Source organism: Podarcis tiliguerta (genome assembly GCF_965153285.1).
Source record: "Podarcis tiliguerta genome assembly, chromosome: 1".
NCBI classification, from domain to species: Eukaryota; Metazoa; Chordata; class Lepidosauria; order Squamata; family Lacertidae; genus Podarcis; species Podarcis tiliguerta.
In genome coordinates this window covers 10,658,776-10,677,322 of record NC_139534.1, presented here as the reverse complement: position 1 = coordinate 10,677,322, position 18,547 = coordinate 10,658,776, and the positions used below count along the sequence as shown (strand labels likewise).

At 47.2% G+C, this 18,547-nt stretch overlaps 1 protein-coding gene across 1 annotated transcript in view; it reads right to left on the bottom strand.

Annotated features, from left to right (window-relative positions):
• Nucleotides 1–12,612: 12,612 nt before the first annotated feature.
• Nucleotides 12,613–18,547, bottom strand: part of NOP58 (NOP58 ribonucleoprotein) — a 30,824-nt gene continuing 24,889 nt past the window's right edge. Inside the window, exons 14-15 of the mRNA XM_083403566.1 lie at nucleotides 14,322–14,458; nucleotides 12,613–12,993 (exon numbers count right to left, since the gene is read on the bottom strand). Of these exons, the coding sequence (XP_083259692.1) occupies nucleotides 12,934–12,993; nucleotides 14,322–14,458 (197 nt within the window). The 3' untranslated portion in view covers nucleotides 12,613–12,933. The remainder of the gene's footprint in view (nucleotides 12,994–14,321; nucleotides 14,459–18,547) is intronic.

The following is an 18,547-nucleotide window of genomic DNA, read 5'->3' as shown; positions in this document are numbered from 1 at the left end:
TAATATTTTTGTGGAAGCCGCCTAGAGTGGCTGGGGAAGCCCAGCCAGATGGGCAGGGTATAAATAATAAATTATCATTATTATTATTATTAACCCAATAAAAAACCCAAAAGAACCACAATCAAAAGGGGTTTTGGTTGTCAATAAAATCAACCAAAGGCCTGGTTAAAAAGGAAGGATTTTGCCTGGCACCTAAAAGTGTATAATGAAGGCGCCAGGTGAACTTCCCTGGGGAGAGCATTCCACAGACGGGGAGCCACTGCAGAGAAGGCCCTGTTCTCATGTTGCCACCCTCCGGAGCTCTCGAGGATGAGGCACATGAAGAAGGGCCTAAGAAGATGATCTCAGGGTCCAGGTAGGTTCATACGGAAAGAGGCGGTCCTTGAGGTATTGTGGTCCTGAGCCATTTGTTAAGGGTTGCTGGGGATTGTAAATCTGTGAATAGTAAACTGCAATGCCCAGAATTATTTGAGGAAAAGAACGCGTTTCGAATGTGCTACTCCACCAGCCCAGCCCAGAATCTCCAGGGACTCACGATCCATCCTTGAGTTCTACTGCTTCCAGATTTTAATGGGTAACATCCTTTAGCCAAACAGCAATTGGCTTTTGCTTTGCTGAGCCACCCACAGGCTATTTCTCAGACACTGCGTATGGCCTGCAAGTGGAAGTCTGATTTCCCAGAATGGGCTTGGCTTTTGGACCGGCATCTGTTTCTGTTGTTTAGTTCTCGGCCTCCTAGAGAGAAACCACAAATAGATGTGGATGAGCAACTTAAAAATAAATTACGACGTGACAGACAAGAGGGTCAATGCTATTTTAATCTCAACCTCCCCCACGTGAGGAAGAAGAAGAAGAAGAAGAAGAAGAAGAAGAAGAAGAAGAAGAAGAAGAAGAAACTTTATTTGCATCAGCCACTAGCCATAGCAATAAAATAAAACATACTGAAGATAGAGGTAAAAACTTAACTACAGAAAATACATCTTGGGACTTTACATCAATAATCAAATAATAGATCTTATTCTAATTGCCCCCCGCTAAAAACTTTGTAGTTTTTGCTGTCACCTGATCATCTTGATCTTCTAAAAGTAAGGACATAGTAGCAATGGTTGAGCGACCCAACATGGAGGGTTAATAATAACCTCACTCCTCAAATCCTTATAAAGAGTGCAAGCCAGAGGCACATGAGCCACTGACTCAATACTGCCATCTCCACAGGGACATAACCGTTTTTCCAGCGGAATTTTTTGAAACCGACCCTCGAATCCAGCTGAAAGCAGTATATTCAATCTTGCGAAAGCGCGTCCGTATTTTGGAATTGTTAAATTTTGCAAACAGGGTGGCAACGTGTCACAATGACTAGGTGGGAAATAATCATACCATGGACAAAAATATCCCTATCGTGGCCAAATTTTTCTGTCCCTCGAAATCATATAGTAAAGGGACCCCTGACCATTAGGTCCAGTCGTAACCAACTCTGGGGTTGTGGCCCTCATCTCGCTTTATTGACCAAGGGAGCCGGCGTACAGCTTCTGGGTCATGTGGCCAGCATGACTAAGCCGCTTCTGGCGAACCAGAGCAGCGCACGGAAACGCCGTTTACCTTCCCGCCGGAGCGGTACCTATTTATCTACTTGCACTGGTGTGCTTTCGAACTGCTAGGTTGGCAGGAGCAGGGACCGAACAACGGGAGCTCACCCTGTCGCAGGGATTCAAACCGCCGCCCTTCTGATCGGCAAGTCCTAGGCTCTGTGGTTTAACCATATAGGCGCTGTCTAAGTAAATTATTTGCTTTACTGAAACCCCGTGTCGATAACTGTTGTGGTGATAAACTGGAAAAGTAAAGCTTTTGGTTGGCAGTTTTAGTCCAAGCGACCCTGTGAGTTATATTAGCCTTGGCTTACTTCCTATTTCTCAGCCTAAGTGTAAGAATTAGAACTCCAGTTCCCATGGTTCAGTGTCCGACATACTTTGCCATGAGTAGATAATGTGGTGGCCTCCAGGTGTTTCAGACTACAAATCTGATGATCCCTGGCCATCAACCATGATGACTGGGACCAATCAGCGTAATTGAAGTCCATCAACATCTGGAGAGAACCTTTTTGCCAAACCCACATGCTATCCACTCAATCATATTGAGTTTCCTGTCCCTGTTCTTCCCACACAACCCTTGTTATACTCCTATGGGGAAACTGTGGACATCCACATCTTTGACTCCATATCCCGTCATCCCCAGAAAGCATGGCCAATGGTCAGGGATGATGGGAGTTGTAGTCCAGCAACATCTGGAAGGCAGAGATTCCTCAACCATGTGCAACAGCATGACAAATGCTAGGAAAGTTTCTTGTTCCCTGCTGCTGGGCTGTGCTTTTTCTTGGCCATGGGCTTATCAAAAAGCCTTTTTGTTGTTGTTGTTGGAACAGTAATTAGCTCCCTCTGCTGTTTAATTTAAGCAGAGTTGGCAAGTAATTACAGGCTCACTATGTATATTTTAGGGACGCGGGTGGCGCTGTGGGTTAAACCACAGAGCCTAGGACTAGCCGATCAGAAGGTTGGCGGTTCGAATCCCCGCGACGGGGTGAGCTCCCGTTGCTCAGTCCCTGCTCCTGCCAACCTAGCAGTTCGAAAGCACGTCAAAGTGCAAGTAGATAAATAGGTACCACTCCAGCGGGAAGGTACACAGCTTAGTCATGCTGGCCACATGACCCGGAAGCTGTCTGATGACAACTGCCAGCTCCCTCAGCCAATAAAGCGAGATGAGCGCCGTAACCCCAGAGTCGGCCACGACTGGACCTAATGGTCAGGGGTTCCTTTACCTTTACCTTATGTATATTTTGCTGTAGAGAGGCTTAGTTTGGTCAGAATCAAGTACAGTGGATGCTCAGGTTGCGAACGTGATCCGTACGGGAGGCATGTTCGCAACTCTCAGCAACCGCAACCTGCAGTGCCGCGTCTGCGCATGCACGGTTGCGATTTGATGCTTCTGCGCATGCGCGAGCTCTGAAACCCGGAAGTAACCCGTTCTGGTACTTCCGAGTTTCGGCGTGTCCGTAACCTGAGAATGCGCAACCTGAAACGTCTGTAAGCCGATGTATGACTGTTCACACTTCCAGAATTAATGCTAAATACATCTGGAAAATTAGCCACTATAGCCACTAGAGGTCCGTGTGTTCCAGGCTTTTTAGACTCATCTACTCATATACTAGGGATGCGGGTGGCACTGTGGGTTAAACCACAGAGCCTAGGACTAGCCGATCAGAAGGTCGGCGGTTCAAATCCCTGCGATGGGGTGAGCTCCCGTTGCTCAGTCCCTGCTCCTGCCAACCTAGCAGTTCGAAAGCATGTCAAAGTGCAAGTAGATAAATAGGTACCGCTCTGGCGGGAAGGTAAATGGCGTTTCCGTGAGCTGCTCTGGTTCGCCAGAAGCGGCTTAATCATGCTGGCCACATGACCCGGAAGCTGTACGCCGGCTCCCTCGGCCAATAAAGCGAGATGAGCACCGCAACCCTAGAGTCGGTCACGACTGGATCTAACGGTCAGGAGTCCCTTTACCTTTACCTTACTCATAGACTCTCTGAAACCAAATGGGAGCATTGGTTGCCAGATGTGAATTTTTCCCCCAACTCATAAATATCATTCCCAGTCATGCCCTCTTTCTGCTACAAACCCTTTGCTCCTCTAGTACAGCAGAATAGTGCTGTATGAATTAATTTGAGTTTCCTGAGTTTGTACAGTAGGTTTAGCTTGAACTTTCTAATATTATTTTATCTAAATTTATTCTCAGTTAGGTTTTGTACCTCTCCACTGGAGAAATTGTTCCTTATTGCTAGCACGACCATATGCACGTCAACTCAGAAGTAAGGTTTAGTGGTTTTGATGCGACTTATTCAAAGCACATGTGAGGTAATAAGTCTCTGTGTAGAAAGGGGCATTTACTCCTGAGTAAATATGCGCAGGATTGTGCTGTGAGTGCAGCAATAAGAGAGAGAAATCAGATGTTCTCGTTATATTGGTTTGTTAAGAGGTTTTAATAACGGGCAGTGAAAATCAGTTTTCTAATCTAAGGACTGTTCCACTGAAATGTATTTTAGTGAAAATGAGATATATTTATGTTATCAATATGAAAGTCTTGAAAATACTGAAAAGGAAAAGTTTGAGTAAAAGGAAGGAAGGTACAGTGGTACCTCGGGTTACATACGCTTCAGGTTACATACGCTTCAGGTTACAGACTCCGCTAACCCAGAAATAGGTTAAGAACTTCGCTTCAGGTTGAGAACAGAAATTGCCCTCCGGTGGCACGGTGGCAGCGGGAGGCCCCATTAGCTAAAGTGGTGCTTCAGGTTAAGAACAGTTTCAGGTTAAGTACAGACCTACGGAACGAATTAAGTACTTAATCAGAGGTACCACTGTACACAGAAAATATTTAGACAACTGACATTATTTCTAGATGAGGGCTATGAATTAGTCCTGAATGTAAGGGCTCTCACCTTATTAAACAGCCACTAAGGGTTCCATCCTATTTCATACCATTTTGAATTAAGTTTGGTTCACCTGAAGGTGACCCAGGACATTTTGTCCCAGCGGTTAACTGAGCGTTGAAGAAGCCAGTGATACTCTCTTTTATTTTTAAACCAATGTGCAGCAGCCCTCCTGGTTCTTGCGCCGTAATCCAAAGTAAATAAGTTCCCTCTTTGATGTTCCCTCTTTGAAAGCAAATCTAATCTCTTAACTCTCCTTGCGCACGGATGCCGTTCTCTGCGCCTTCATTCATTTCGCTGCCTTTTTCATCTTCCTCCATCCTATCCCATCCCCTTTGACATCCCCATGTGATTATCAGTAAGCCAAGGCTGATTTACTTACTGGCATTTTCTTCTCTGGTTAGTATATTATTTTAATACGCCCTGGTTTTGTCTGTCTTCTCGGTTGCTACAATAGAAACCCAAGGATCTGTTTGCAAGCCGGTTTTGTTCCGCTTCCAGAAGAAAAAAATAGCTTGCTTGGCCTACCCTGATTTAAAATATATTTTGATATTGTATCCTCCAGATGTTTCTGTTGGAAAGGTAAACATGGGTTTGGTTTTAATGTGTCCACTGGATATATCAGTACCAACGGCTGATGTTTATGCATTTGATCTGGCCTGCTGACCAGCACCCTTTGCGCAACAGTGCTGTGAACTGCAACACTGAACCTCTGCTCCAATTCTCGACTTATATCACAAGCACCACCCATCTGCAAATGAAGCTCTTCGAAAGAGCAGAACAATGGGAAGATCTGGACAAGAAAATGAGACACATAATCTTATTCATGGAGTGCTTGAGGGCTTGGAGGGCAAGATGCTAACTTTATGGATTATGCTCTGGTTATCTCCCGCTTGGACTACTGCAACACGCTCTACGTGGGGCTACCTTTGAAGGTGACCTCCTCAGAGACCTAAACTTGCAGGACCTAATAAACAGGTCTCAGGCCAGTAATGTTGTTTACAGGGAGAAATACAGAAAGTCAAGAAGCTATATAGATTTCATTACAGGCATTCCCATTTCTCTGGCTCTCCAGATAAGTTTATTAGGCCTGCCAATAAATAACAGCTTAGTCAGCTCTCTTAATAGCTCATGCCAAATGGCTTCAAGCGCAACATTGGGTTTTTTTGTTGTTGTTCATACAAACTCTTTTTGTCATTAACCGTTTATTAGTTCAAAGTCCGGGAGTAACTACAGTAACCTTGATTGAGTTTAGCTGTTTTGATCTCACTGCTCCATAGGAGCTGTTGCTTCCTAGCTCCTAGTGGAGCAGCGAGTAAAACTGTTAGCACATTTGCAAAGCTAAGCAGGGTCCGGTATGGTTTCAAATTGGATGGGGGGATTGCCTGTTGAGATTCCTGTGTTGCATGGGGGATGGACTAGATGACCCTCGGGACACACCCATCTCTACAATTCCTTGATTCTATTGTTCTATTTGGGCATTTCAGATATATTGAGGCACAGTGGTGTCTTCTCCTCCTTTGGCGATCACTCGTAGCCGAGTAAGATTGTCTTCCATAAACATGGTTTTAACATATAGGTAGGTAGCCGTGTTGGTCTGCCGTAGTTGAAACAAAATAAAAAAAATTCCTTCCAGTAGCACCTTAGAAACTATGGCAAGTTCTTAAAGAAATGGGAGTGCCTGATCACCTCATCTGTCTCCTGAGAAATCTCTATGTGGGACAAGAAGCTACAGTTAGAACAGGATATGGAACAACTGATTGGTTCAAAATTGGGAAAGGAGTACGACAAGGCTGTATATTGTCTCTCTGCTTATTTAACTTATATGCAGAATTCATCATGCGAAAGGCTGCGCTGGATGAATCCGAAGCCGGAATTAAGATTGCCGGAAGAAATATCAACAACCTCAGATATGCAGATGACACAACCTTGATGGCAGAAAGTGAGGAGGAATTAAAGAACCTATTAATGAAGGTGAAAGAGGAGAGCGCAAAATATGGTCTGAAGCTCAACATCTGGCGTGCTCTGGTCCATGGGGTCACGAAGAGTCGGACATGACTAAACAACAACAAGTTTGTTATTGGTATGAGCTTTTGTGTGCATGCACACTTCCTCAGATACCAAGCGGGTGGCACTGTGGTCTAAACCAGCTTGCCAATTGGAAGATCAGCAGTTTGAATCCCCGCTACGGGGTGAGCTCCTGTTGCTCGGTCCCTGCTCCTGCCCACCTATCAGTTCAAAAGCACGTCAAAGTGCAAGTAGATAAATAGGTACCGCTCCAGCGGGAAGGTAAACGGCGTTTCCGTGCGTTGCTCTGGTTCGCCAGAAGCGGCTTAGTCATGCTGGCCACATGACTCGAAAGCTGTACACCGGCTCCCTTGGCCAATAAAGCAAGATGAGCGCTGCAACCCCAGATTCGTCCATGTCTGGACCTAATAGTCAGGGGTACCTTTACCTTTAAGGTGCTCCTGAACGGTTATAACAGTGAGTTCATAACTGACTGTGGAGGCCAATTCTGGATCCACACATCCTTCCACAGTGGGGACATTGGTTATCGGGTGGGAGCTGATATCGGTGTGGATTTGCCAAGCGTACCTTAGCGTGTTTCTTCCTTGCGTCCATCCGCAGTGATTTTTCAACCAATGTGCTGTGACACCCTGGGGTGCCCTGAATGATGGTCAGGGGCACCACGGGCAACACTGACCTCTGTCCCTCTTTCTTCCCTCCCCTCCCCCTTCCAATGCCCTCTCCCGTCTTTGCCTCCCAAAGGCTTGCACAGCTGTTTGTTGCAGCAGCCCTGGCTTATAAGCTCCGCAGGCGAATGGTGCCTCTGGGGCTGGCCAAGGGGTGCTGGTTGCCAGGAGCTGAGGCAGCTCAGAGACCGGTGTGTGTGTGTCCTGCGGCACCCTCATGAAAGGGGAGAGAGGAGGCTGAGGGAACACTCCACAAGGGAGGGTGTTCAAAAAAGGCTGAGAGGCTGCCAGCTTGGCAGGCCAAGGGTGACATAACTGGGCTCCTGAGTGAGGGAAACGCAGGCCTGGGCACTCACAAAATTGCAGCAGAAATGTGAAAAATTTAAGATTTATGGGTCGGGGAGGAATGAGGAGAACCGAAACACAGAGATCCTCCCATCTCTAGAGGAGTGATTGATCCTTATCTCACCTTTGTGTTCTACCACACTGGCTCTGTCAATCTAATCAGAACATAGGGAAACAAAGTCCTCAAAGATATTTCTCCTTCTGCTTCCCCACAGAGGCATACTGAGCCAGACAGTAAAACATACTTGTCATACAGCTGCCCACGATTGCTTCATGGTGTGTTGCAATGCACTGACGGAGCACTCACTTTATCTCTACCGTGTTATGGTGATGCACCCAGTACTCATAAATAGCTGCCTGTCTTCCTGACTTCAAGGCATCACTTTGTCATTAGGGTGTGTGTGTGTGTGTGTGTCCCAAAAAACTACAGTGGTACCTCGGGTTACATACACTTCAGGTTCTTCGCTAGCTAACCCAGAATTAGCACTTCAGGTTAAGAACTTTGCTTCAGGATGAGAACAGAAATCACACAGCGGCAGCAGGAGGCCCCATTAGCTAAAGTGGTGCTTCAGGTTAAGAACAGTTTCAGGTTAAGAACAGACCTCCAGAACAAATTAAGTTCTTAACCCGAGGTACCACTATATTCCGCAACAATTTAGATCTTCAAGATGCAAAAAGCTTCCGCACAGAACCTCTCTCGACACTTAATAAGTAGCGTGTCTCACAGACCGCAAGTAGGATTTTGAACGTCGGAATCAAGAGTTTACCGTGGTTTACCCCAGGTGGGGGGACGCGGGTGGCGCTTTGGGTTAAACCACTGAGCCTAGGGCTTGCCGATCAGAAGGTTGGCGGTTCGAATCCCCGCAACGGGGTGAGCTCCCATTGCTCGGTCCCTGCTCCTGCCAACCTAGCAGTTCAAAAGCACCTCAAAGTGCAAGTAGATAAATAGGTACCGCTCCGGCGGGAAGGTAAACGGCGTTTCCGTGCGCTGCTCTGGTTCGCCAGAAGCTGCTTAGTCATGGTGGCCACATGACCCGGAAGCTGTACACCGGCTCCCTTGGCCAATAAAGTGAGATGAGCGCCGCAACCCTAGAGTCGGTCACGACTGGACCTAATGGTTAGGGGTCCCTTTACTTTACCTTTACCCCAGGTGGACACACACCTGAACTGCCATCACCACCCCCAAAGTTTCCCCAACTTTCCTGCCGCCTCATCCTAGCGCCACTTCCATTCCGCCCTGCCATGTGCCAGTGATACTTGATGACATCAATTGTTGGAAGAGCTCTGAGAAACAAAAGGGTAATTAATATTGTGTTTTGATTTATAAAGAAGCTGCAGTGTACAGGTTCAACGGTAAAAAAAACCCTGGACGGTTAAGTTGAGCCAAAGGTGACTATGGGGTTGCAGTGCTCATCTTGCTTTCAGGCCGAGGGAGCCGGCGTTTGTCCGCAGACAGCTTTCCGGGTCATGTGGCCAGCAGGACTAAACCGCTTCTAGCGCAACAGGACACCATGACGGAGCGAACGGAAACGCCGTTTACCTTCCCGCTGCAGCGGTACCTGTTTATCTACTTGCACTGGCGTGCTTTCAAACTGCTAGGTTGGCAGAAGCTGGGACAGAGCAATGGGAACTCACCCCATCACAAGGACTCCCAAGGTTTGGCGGTAGGGCTACTGGGCTAGGGCCTGGGAGACCTGGGTTCAAAACCTCACCCAGCCATGAAGCTTACTATATGACAGCGGGGTCATTACTATAATTTTATTTTGGGGAATGACGTCTGCTGCCTGTAGTCCTCTGCCCACTGCAAGTTACAGGGAACCATGCAGAGGGCCTTCTCTGTAGTGGCCCCCGCCCTGTGGAACACCCTCCCACCAGATGTCAAAGAGAAAAATAACTACCAAACTTTTAGAAGACATCTAAAGGCAGCCCTCTTTAGGGAAGCTTTTAATGTTTAATAGGTTATTGTATCTCAGTGTTTTGTTGGAAGCCGCCCAGAGTGGCTGGGGAAACCCAGCCAGATGGGCAGGGTATAAATAAATTACTATTACTATTATTATGTTAAGGGTACACTGCACTGAGCTCCTCCCTTAACAGGGAAACAAGGTCAGAGAGCGGTTGACTTAATATTACAACATTCTTCTCCCATCACTCCCTTCTCCCATGTGACCTCCTAGGTGTTCCATCAAGTCCAGGTTTCACCAGCTTCCATTAGACTGGGGTCCTACCAAGTGGGAAGGGGGAACCATGGATACACTGATGGGAGAAGTCCAACAACCTCTGGAGGACCTCAGACAATGCTACCTCTGCTCTACTCCACAGGGTGAGCTTCCCCAACCTGGTGCCCTCCAAGAGGTTATAGAATCATAGAATCATAGAGTTGGAAGAGACCACAAGGGCCATCGAGTCCAACCCCCTGCCAAGCAGGAAACACCATCAGAGCACTCCTGACATATGGTTGTCAAGCCTCTGCTTAAAGACCTCCAAAGAAGGAGACTCCACCACACTCCTTGGCAGCAAATTCCACTGTCGAACAGCTCTTACTGTCAGGAAGTTCTTCCTAATGTTTAGGTGGAATCTTCTTTCTTGTAGTTTGGATCCATTGCTCCGTGTCCGCTTCTCTGGAGCAGCAGAAAACAACCTTTCTCCCTCCTCTATGTGACATCCTTTTATATATTTGAACATGGCTATCATATCACCCCTTAACCTCCTCTTCTCCAGGCTAAACATGCCCAGCTCCCTTAGCCGTTCCTCATAAGGCATCGTTTCCAGGCCTTTGACCATTTTGGTTGCCCTCCTCTGGACACGTTCCAGTTTGTCAGTGTCCTTCTTGAACTGTGGTGCCCAGAACTGGACACAGTACTCCAGGTGAGGTCTGACCAGAGCAGAATACAGTGGCACTTTTACTTCCCTTGATCTAGATGGTATACTCCTATTGATGCAGCCCAGAATTGCATTGGTTGTTGGAACTCACATGCCCATCATCTCTGACCTTTGCCCATGTTGGCTGGGGCTGACAGAGCAAATAGCAGAGCGGTTAGTTCAGCACAGAGAGGTGTTACATAATAAAATGTCTGGGAACTGCTGTTCTTGCAGGAAGGATTGGGTCATGCTAACCACTTTCCCCAAAGGTCCCACGTCATTCTGGGAAACAAATGGCTATCTGGCACACGGGTTGGGTCTGGGAGCTACGGAGTCTGGCTAAGTCACGAGAGAAGTTCCTCCATTTGTTCAACGAAAAGGCAACGTTATCTTTCTGCATGTGTGCTTATCTGAATATCTTTCAATCATTGTTGATGGTTGACGTAAGTGCCTTTAACTTCCGTCAGATTATTCAGCAAGTGTGTGTTCAAGTCCGTTGTCTTAAGTCACCATTTCCTGAATCTAAAACTACAAATTACAGTGGTACCTTGGGTTACAGACGCTTCAGGTTACAGACTCCACTAACCTAGAAATAGTACTTTGCTTCAGGATGAGAACAGAAATCGTGCTCCGGCGGCACGGCAGCAGCGGGAGGCCCTATTAGCTAAAGTGGTGCTTCAGGTTAAGAACAGTTTCAGGTTAAGAACAGACCTCCAGAATGAATTAAGTTCTTAGCCCGAGGTAAGGTAAAGGGACCCCTGATCATTAGGTCCAATTGTGACCGACTCTGGGGTTGAGGCGCTCATCTCGCTTTATTGGCTGAGGGAGCCGGCGTACAGCTTCCAGGTCATGTGGCCAGCATGACTAAGCTGCTTCTGGCGAACCAGAGCAGTGCACGGAAACGCTGTTTACCTTCCCGCTGGAGTGGTACCTATTTATCTACTTGCACTTCGACTTGCTTGGTTGGCAGGAGCAGGGACTGAGCAACCACCGACCTTCTGATCGGCAACCCCTTGGCTCTGTGGTTTAACAAACAGCGCCACCTGTGTCCCTACCCGAGGTACCACTGTACAAAGAAAGAAAACCAGCTGTTTGGAAACATTTTTTTTTTTTTTTTTTTTTGTAAATGGTGGCCGTGGTGCTTAGAGTATGCCATCACTCACAGGAGACATTTTAGACTTTGGGGAAATGTTCTTGCCCTTTGTGTCTCCTGAGCAAGCTTAAGAGCGAAGGCTTGGCTTCACTCCGTCTGAAGAAAGTTGCTCCCCACCCAATCTGCAGGGGTGGAGTTCGTGAGACTCCAATTCCCATCAGCTCCAGCCAGCCTAGCAGATGGTCAGGGATCATGGGAGTTGTAGTTCAACATCTGGAGGGTCAACCCCCTCCCCCGCTGTTCTGTCTGATTTCCCTCCGAACCCTGGAAAGCAAAAGGATGGAAAGGGGAAAAAACACAAGAGCCCTTTCAGTGATGCTGAGTGAAGGCTGCCCTTTCCCTGCTCATGGCTTGTAAGATATCTAGTGAGGAAGTATGGTGTCCTGGCATTTGCTGTGACGAAAAGTCCAGTCTTGGGCAAAGACAGGAAATAATCTGGGGGAGAAGTCTATAGAACCAGGTGGAACTCCAGAAATTGGCTATTCCCTTTCCTGCTTTCGCAGGTGCTAGCAAGTGTTAACCCAATCCCAGTGGGTGCTTTTTTTCACCACAGAGTATGAACTGTATCCTGGCCTATTTGCTAGATGCCTTCCCATTTCACCAAGCTCCCTCAGTATATTTCATGAAATTAAAAAAAAGTAAGTAGAATTTCAGAGGGAAGCGGGTGGCGCTGTGGGTTAAACCACAGAGCCTAGGGCTTGCCGATCAGAAGGTCGGCGGTTCGAATCCCTGCGACAGGGTGAGCTTCCGTTGCTTGGTCCCTGCTCCTGCCAACCTAGCAGTTCGAAAGCACGTCAAAGTGCAAGTAGATAAATAGGTAGCACTCTGGCGGGAAGGTAAATGGCTCTGGTTCGCCAGAAGCGGCTTAGTCATGCTGGCCACATGACCCGGAAGCTGTATGCCGGCTCCCTTGGCCAATAAAGTGAGATGAGCGCCGCAACCCCAGAGTCAGTCACAACTGGAACTAATGGTCAGTGGTCCCTTTACCTTTAAGTAGAAATTCAGCTAACAGGAAAGAAACATCAATGTATGTGTACACACACACACACACACACACACACACACACAGTATTCTTTTTCAGACTCAGTGTGTTCTAAAAAATTATACTGAAGGAAGATAAAGGAGTCTTGCTGTTGGAAAATGTTACCAGTTTTCAAACATGTATAATATTGCTTTTTAGATACAGGCAAACTCTCAAAGCAGTTTGTTAGTATTACAAAGAAACATCAGAGCGGAGATTAAATTTGCTGTTCAGACTAAAAAACTGAGAATGGAGGGTGGATCTGCTCCACAGAAAGTGGGAAGAATTTGTCGGCCTTGCCTAATTGTGGGGCAAATCACATTTTTGGGGCAGCTGTCTCCAAAACCACATCGACGCCATCCCCAGGGAGATTGTGCTTTCTTCCTCTTAATCATCTTCCAGCTCCTCTTTAATCTTCTTTTTCTTTTTCTTCTTCTTCTCTGAAGTCTGGAAAAAGAATAAGCATTGTTACCCCTCTACTCCCAATTATGAAATATACAAAATTCAAAATTAGGAAGATTGGTTTGCACCTAAGGGTTTTTCCCTTGAGATGCGAGCAGCAGAGGCACGGTCGTATTCTGCTAATCTCTTTAGACGGAGAGGCTCACGAGAACCGCAGGAATCCATGGTTACCATCGATATGACCCTAATGAAATGAGTCAACAGCACTCAGCAAGAGAAGAGAAGCTTTCATCTCTAAGCATCTCAGCAGAACAAAGCCCTTCTCCCTCCATTTACGGAGAAGTTTCAATGGAGGCAAGATGCTCGCCAATCAAAACGCAGCAGCGGGGGCCACACCTGCTTCCAAAATAGCTCCACCTCGGAACTGCGCCACCGGGACTGGGCCGCTGCTATGCGACGCCGAGTGCACGCATGTCAACGCATGCGGCTTGTGACGCACATGAGTCTGAAGAGGGTCATTTCTGCCCCGGCAAGAGCTCTCTGGTTCGTCAAAGCCTTGAGCGGCTCTGCAGAACGAGAGGTTGGAGGGTTGTGGAATAAGACATGGCTATAGGGTACATGAGCAGGGAATTGTCTTTTTTCGTGAGGGGGGGCTCCACGCCATTCTGATAGATGCACCAAGGTATTTGGGGAAAGGGCTGTTTCCCCTCATGTTCTGACATTCCAGATCAGAGGTCTGCAAACTTTTTCAGCAGGGGGCCGGTCCATTGTCCCTCAGACCTTGTGGGGGGCCGGACTATACAGTGGTACCTCTGGTTATGTACTTAATTCGTTCCGGAGGTCTGTTCTTAACCTGAAACTGTTCTTAACCTGAAGCACCACTTTAGCTAATGGGGCCTTTCACTGCTGCCGCACAATTTCTGTTCTCATCCTGAAGCGAAGTTCTTAACCCGAAGTGCTAATTCTGGGTTAGCGGAGTCTGTAACCTGAAGCGTCTGTAACCTGAAGTGTATGTAACCCGAGGTACCACTGTATTTTTTTGGGGGGGAAAGAACGAATTCTTATGGCCCACAAATAACCCTGAGATGCATTTTAAATAAAAGCACACATTCTACTCATGTAAAAACACGCTGATTCCCGGACCGTCCGCGGGTCGGATTTAGAAGGCGACTGCGCCGGATTCGGCCCCTAGGCCTTAGTCTGCCTACCTATGATCCAGATCACGCAGGGTTTTTAACTCCTGCAATTCCTAGTGTGCCCATGTTCATTCAACCCTCAATCAAGCGACTGAAGAAACGAATTAGGGAGGTACAAATGCCACAGGTTTTCACTACAGCAGCATACGTCATCTTGGACGATTTGACGCATCTTACCTCGACTGAAATGCTAGTTGATGGTTCTTCTTCTTCCTCATCCTCTACCCAAGCAGCTTCTTCCTGAGCTTTCATTTTTTTCTCCTTCTTCTTCTTCTTCTTCTTGACAGGTTCCTCCTGTTCTTCCTCTTCCTCCACTACGGGGAAAATTATTATGATGATTACTGTATCCTTAATCCGTAGATCTCAGGGAGGTTTGCAACATTAACATACAATATGAAAACGAAACAAAATGCGTGTTAAAAGTAAGAACAAAAACAAACTAATAATTCCCCCACGACACTTTTAAAAATGCCAACCAACCAAACGCCTTGAAGAGGAACAGTTTTCACCTGGCACCTAAAGGTGTATAATGAAGGCGCCAGGCGAACTTCACTGGGGAGAGCATTCCACAGACGGGGAGCCACTGCAGAGAAGGCCCCATTCTTATGTTGCCACCCTCTGGACCTCTCGAGGAGGAGGGACATGAAGAAGGGCCTCAGAAGATGATCTCAGGGTCCGGGTAGGTTCATAAGAAGAGGCGGTCCTTGAGGTATTGCGGTCCTGAGCCATTTATGGCTTTATAGGTCAAAACCAGCACTTTGGATTGGGCCCGGAAACTAGCTGGTAGCCAGTGTGGTCAGACCAGGATCACGGTAATATGCTCAAACCATCTTCTTATGTTCCCCCAATTCAGCTCTGACTCCATTTGAAGAAGGAATGTATCAATATAAATAAGAATTAAGTTGGTATACAATATTTTGGACTATACCGTTCTGTCTTTTGAGAAACACTGGCCCTATTCTATTAGACCCACTTATGAATAAAGAACCTTTGGATGGAAAACACCCTTCTCTTTTAGCCCGGAGGACTGCGGGCAAGACACAGCATTCTGAGTACCAAAGCTACAAAACTCCACTAAAAAAGGATGTTTTCAGCCAACAAAAACTAAAGCCTCAGGCTTTGGCAATCTGTCAAGAGAGGGAGAATTGTGAAACTGAACAGACCATCGCCGTGGAGATTTAGAGGACAGTGGGTGGGTGTGGGCTCAGCACTCGTTCCGACATGGGGAATTCTTTAAAAAGCACGTATCCTGCCCTCCTGCTTTGCATGCAGTCACTCCAGATATGTGGTTATCTGCACGGCAAACCGAGATGCAGGGTGGCTGTTCCTTAACAGAGTTCTAAATGAGAAAACTCAGACTAGATAGATGACTTTTCTTCTTCGCAAGCTCCTTTGGGCTAGGAGCCTTTTCCTATGCTGATGACACCCAACTCTATCTGTTGATGGACGGCCATCCTGACTCGGCCCCAGACACACTGATCAGATGTTTGGAAGCTATGGCTGGATGGTTACGTGGGAGCTGGTTGAAGTTAAATCCTTCGAAGACAGAGGTCCTTTGGCTGGGACGATATGGGATCGGGGGGGCAACTCCCATCTCTTGCGGGGGTGTAATTAGTGTCCGTTAAAGAGTTTGGGTGTAATCTTCGACACCTCCCTTTCCATGGAGGCGAAGACTGCAGCTATAACAAAGGTGGCATTTTTTCATCTCCGCCAAGCTAAGCAGTTGGCGTCTTACCTCTCTCACCCTGACCTAGCCACTGTGATCCACACAACAGTCACCTCCAGACTTGATTATTTTAACTCACTCTACGTGGGGCTGCCCTTGAGACTGACCCAGAAACTCCAGCGGGTGCAGAATGCTGCAGCGAGACTCCTTACTGGGTTCTCGCTGCGGGATCACATTCACCCGGTGCTATACCAGCTGCACTGGCTCCCGGTGAAGTACAGGATCAGGTTTAAGGTGCTGATTTTAACCTTTAAAGCCCTATACGTCCTAGGACCCTCGTACCTACGGGCCCGCCTCTCCTGGTATGTCCCACAGAGAAACCTACGCTCGTCAAATAAAAACATCTTGGAGGTCCCGGGCCACAGGGAGGTTAGGCTGGCCTCAACCAGAGCCAGGGCTTTTTCAGCTGTGGCCCCGATCTGGTGGAACGCTCTGCCACAAGAGACTAGGGCTCTGCAGGATTTGACATTTTCCCGCAGGGCCTGCAATACAGAGCTGTTCCACCAAGCCTTAGGACAAGGCAAAGTCTGACCCCCTCCTTTGGTATTCCTCACAGAACTCTAGCCCAAAGAAGAGGGCGGGAGGGATACAAATAAAATATTATTATTATTATTATTATTATTATTATTGCCACTTGTAGCAATCTAGCCAGCTAGCCATTGAGAGTGTCAGGGGTGGCTTTGAGCCTAAAAGCCCAACAACAAAAACCAATGCGTCGCAAGCTTCAGCTCCATGCTCACAAGGATGTGAAGCTCGTTTCCTCTCTAGTGAGCTGTGCTATTAACTTTCAGTGAACGTGCAATAACGGTAACTGTGTGTGTGTGTGTGTGTGTGTGTGTGTGTAAAGCATTGAAACACCGAAGCAGTCGATCGGCAAACCCAGCCCAGAAGGTAAGGTAAAGGTAAAGGGATCCCTGACCGTTAGGTCCAGTTGTGGCCGACTCTGGGGTTGCGGCGCTCATCTCGCTTTAGTGGCTGAGGGAGCCGGCGTACAGCTTCCGGGTCATGTGGCCAGCATGACTAAGCCACTTCTTGCGAACCAGAGCAGCACACGGAAACGCCGTTTACCTTCCCGCCAGAGCGGTACCTATTTATCTACTTGCACTTTGAGGTGCTTTTGAACTGCTAGGTGGGCAGGAGCAGGGACTGAGCAACGGGAGCTCACCCCGTCGTGGGGATTCGAACCGCCGACCTTCTGATTGGCAAGTCCTAGGCTCTGTGGTTTAACCCACAGCGCCACCTGTGTCCCAATTAAAATGAAAAGGTGACAATTCGTTTCTGCAAGTGAAGTCAGCCCATCACATTCCTTGCACACTGAACGTGCCCAATCTTGGGGGTATTTTTTGCAGGGAGAGAAGGGTGAGCCCTTCCCCCCTCCATCTTAATTGAGGGGTGGGGGAAAGACTGTTCGGTACAACAGACAATGAATTATTTCGATCCCTCTACAGTCGCACCTCGGAAGTTGAACGGAATCCGTTCCGGAAGTCCGTTCAGCTTCCAAAACGGTCGGAAACCAAAGCGCGGCTTCTGATTGGCCGCAGGAAGTTCCTGCGGCCAATCGGAAGCCCCGTCAGACGTTCGAGTTCCGAAGAACTTTGGAAGCCGGAACACTCACTCCCGGGTTTCTGGCGTTCGACAGCCAAAACGTCTGAGTACCAAGGCGTGCGATAACCAAGGTATGGCTGTATTTGATTTTGGTCTCCCTTCCTCCCATTCTGTTCTATCGTTCCTCCCATTCCACTGAGTTTCCTTTGGGCTTTTTTACTGGGCATTGTAGGAAGTAATATAAATAGAAAAGACTGTAAGTAGAAAGAATGTTTTTGTATGCAACGACGGCAGCAAGAATATTATTGGCACAAAAATGGAAGCAAGAAGAATTACCGACGAAAGAAGAACGGAGGATGAAATTAATGGACTATGCAGAACTAGACAAACTAACAGGAAGGATTTGAAATCTGCGGGACCAGAGATTCACAGAAGACTGGTGTAAATTCACAGACTATTTGAAAAGTAATTGTGATGATCAGACTACGTTTGTAGGTTTGCAAGAGGTTTTGTGAGGTGAATTATTGGAATTATTGCAAAAATGGATAAAGGGGAGGATGGTTAGTTAAGATAATTAAAGGCAATATGAATTTAAGAAATGCATTAGAAGTGACAAAAACGGTGGATCATCAGAGGTGCTGATGGAAGTAAAAAAAAAAAAAAGATTGTATAAGTTGTGAAGTTTTGTGGTATATATTATAATTTATATTTTAAAATTAATAAAATTATTTTTTTTAAAAAGTTTCCTTTGGGCTGTTTGGAAGGCACTTCTCTCCCCCGCTCCCCCCCCCCCCAGGCCTTATCCTGAGAAGGGAGTTTTTGTCTTTCTCCAAACCTGACTGATCTCCCCACCAACACCAGCTCCACACACAAAAACATTTCTTTATGTGGCTCTGGCTGCTTTGGCTACAGAACGCCAGGCACTCTTCCCAGAAGTTTGGAAGCGGTAGAATGAAAGATGATTTGCGGAACCTTTCAAGCCGACTGGGAAGCCCATCAAATTTGTTTCAGGCTACACAAAGAGAGCATAGTGGCAAGTCCAACGGCCGGCAGGGAAACCATTTTACAAAAGCACATTTACACAAAGGAGGTGGAAGCCGATCAAGTGACTTCAGACGCAGCTAAGATCCCG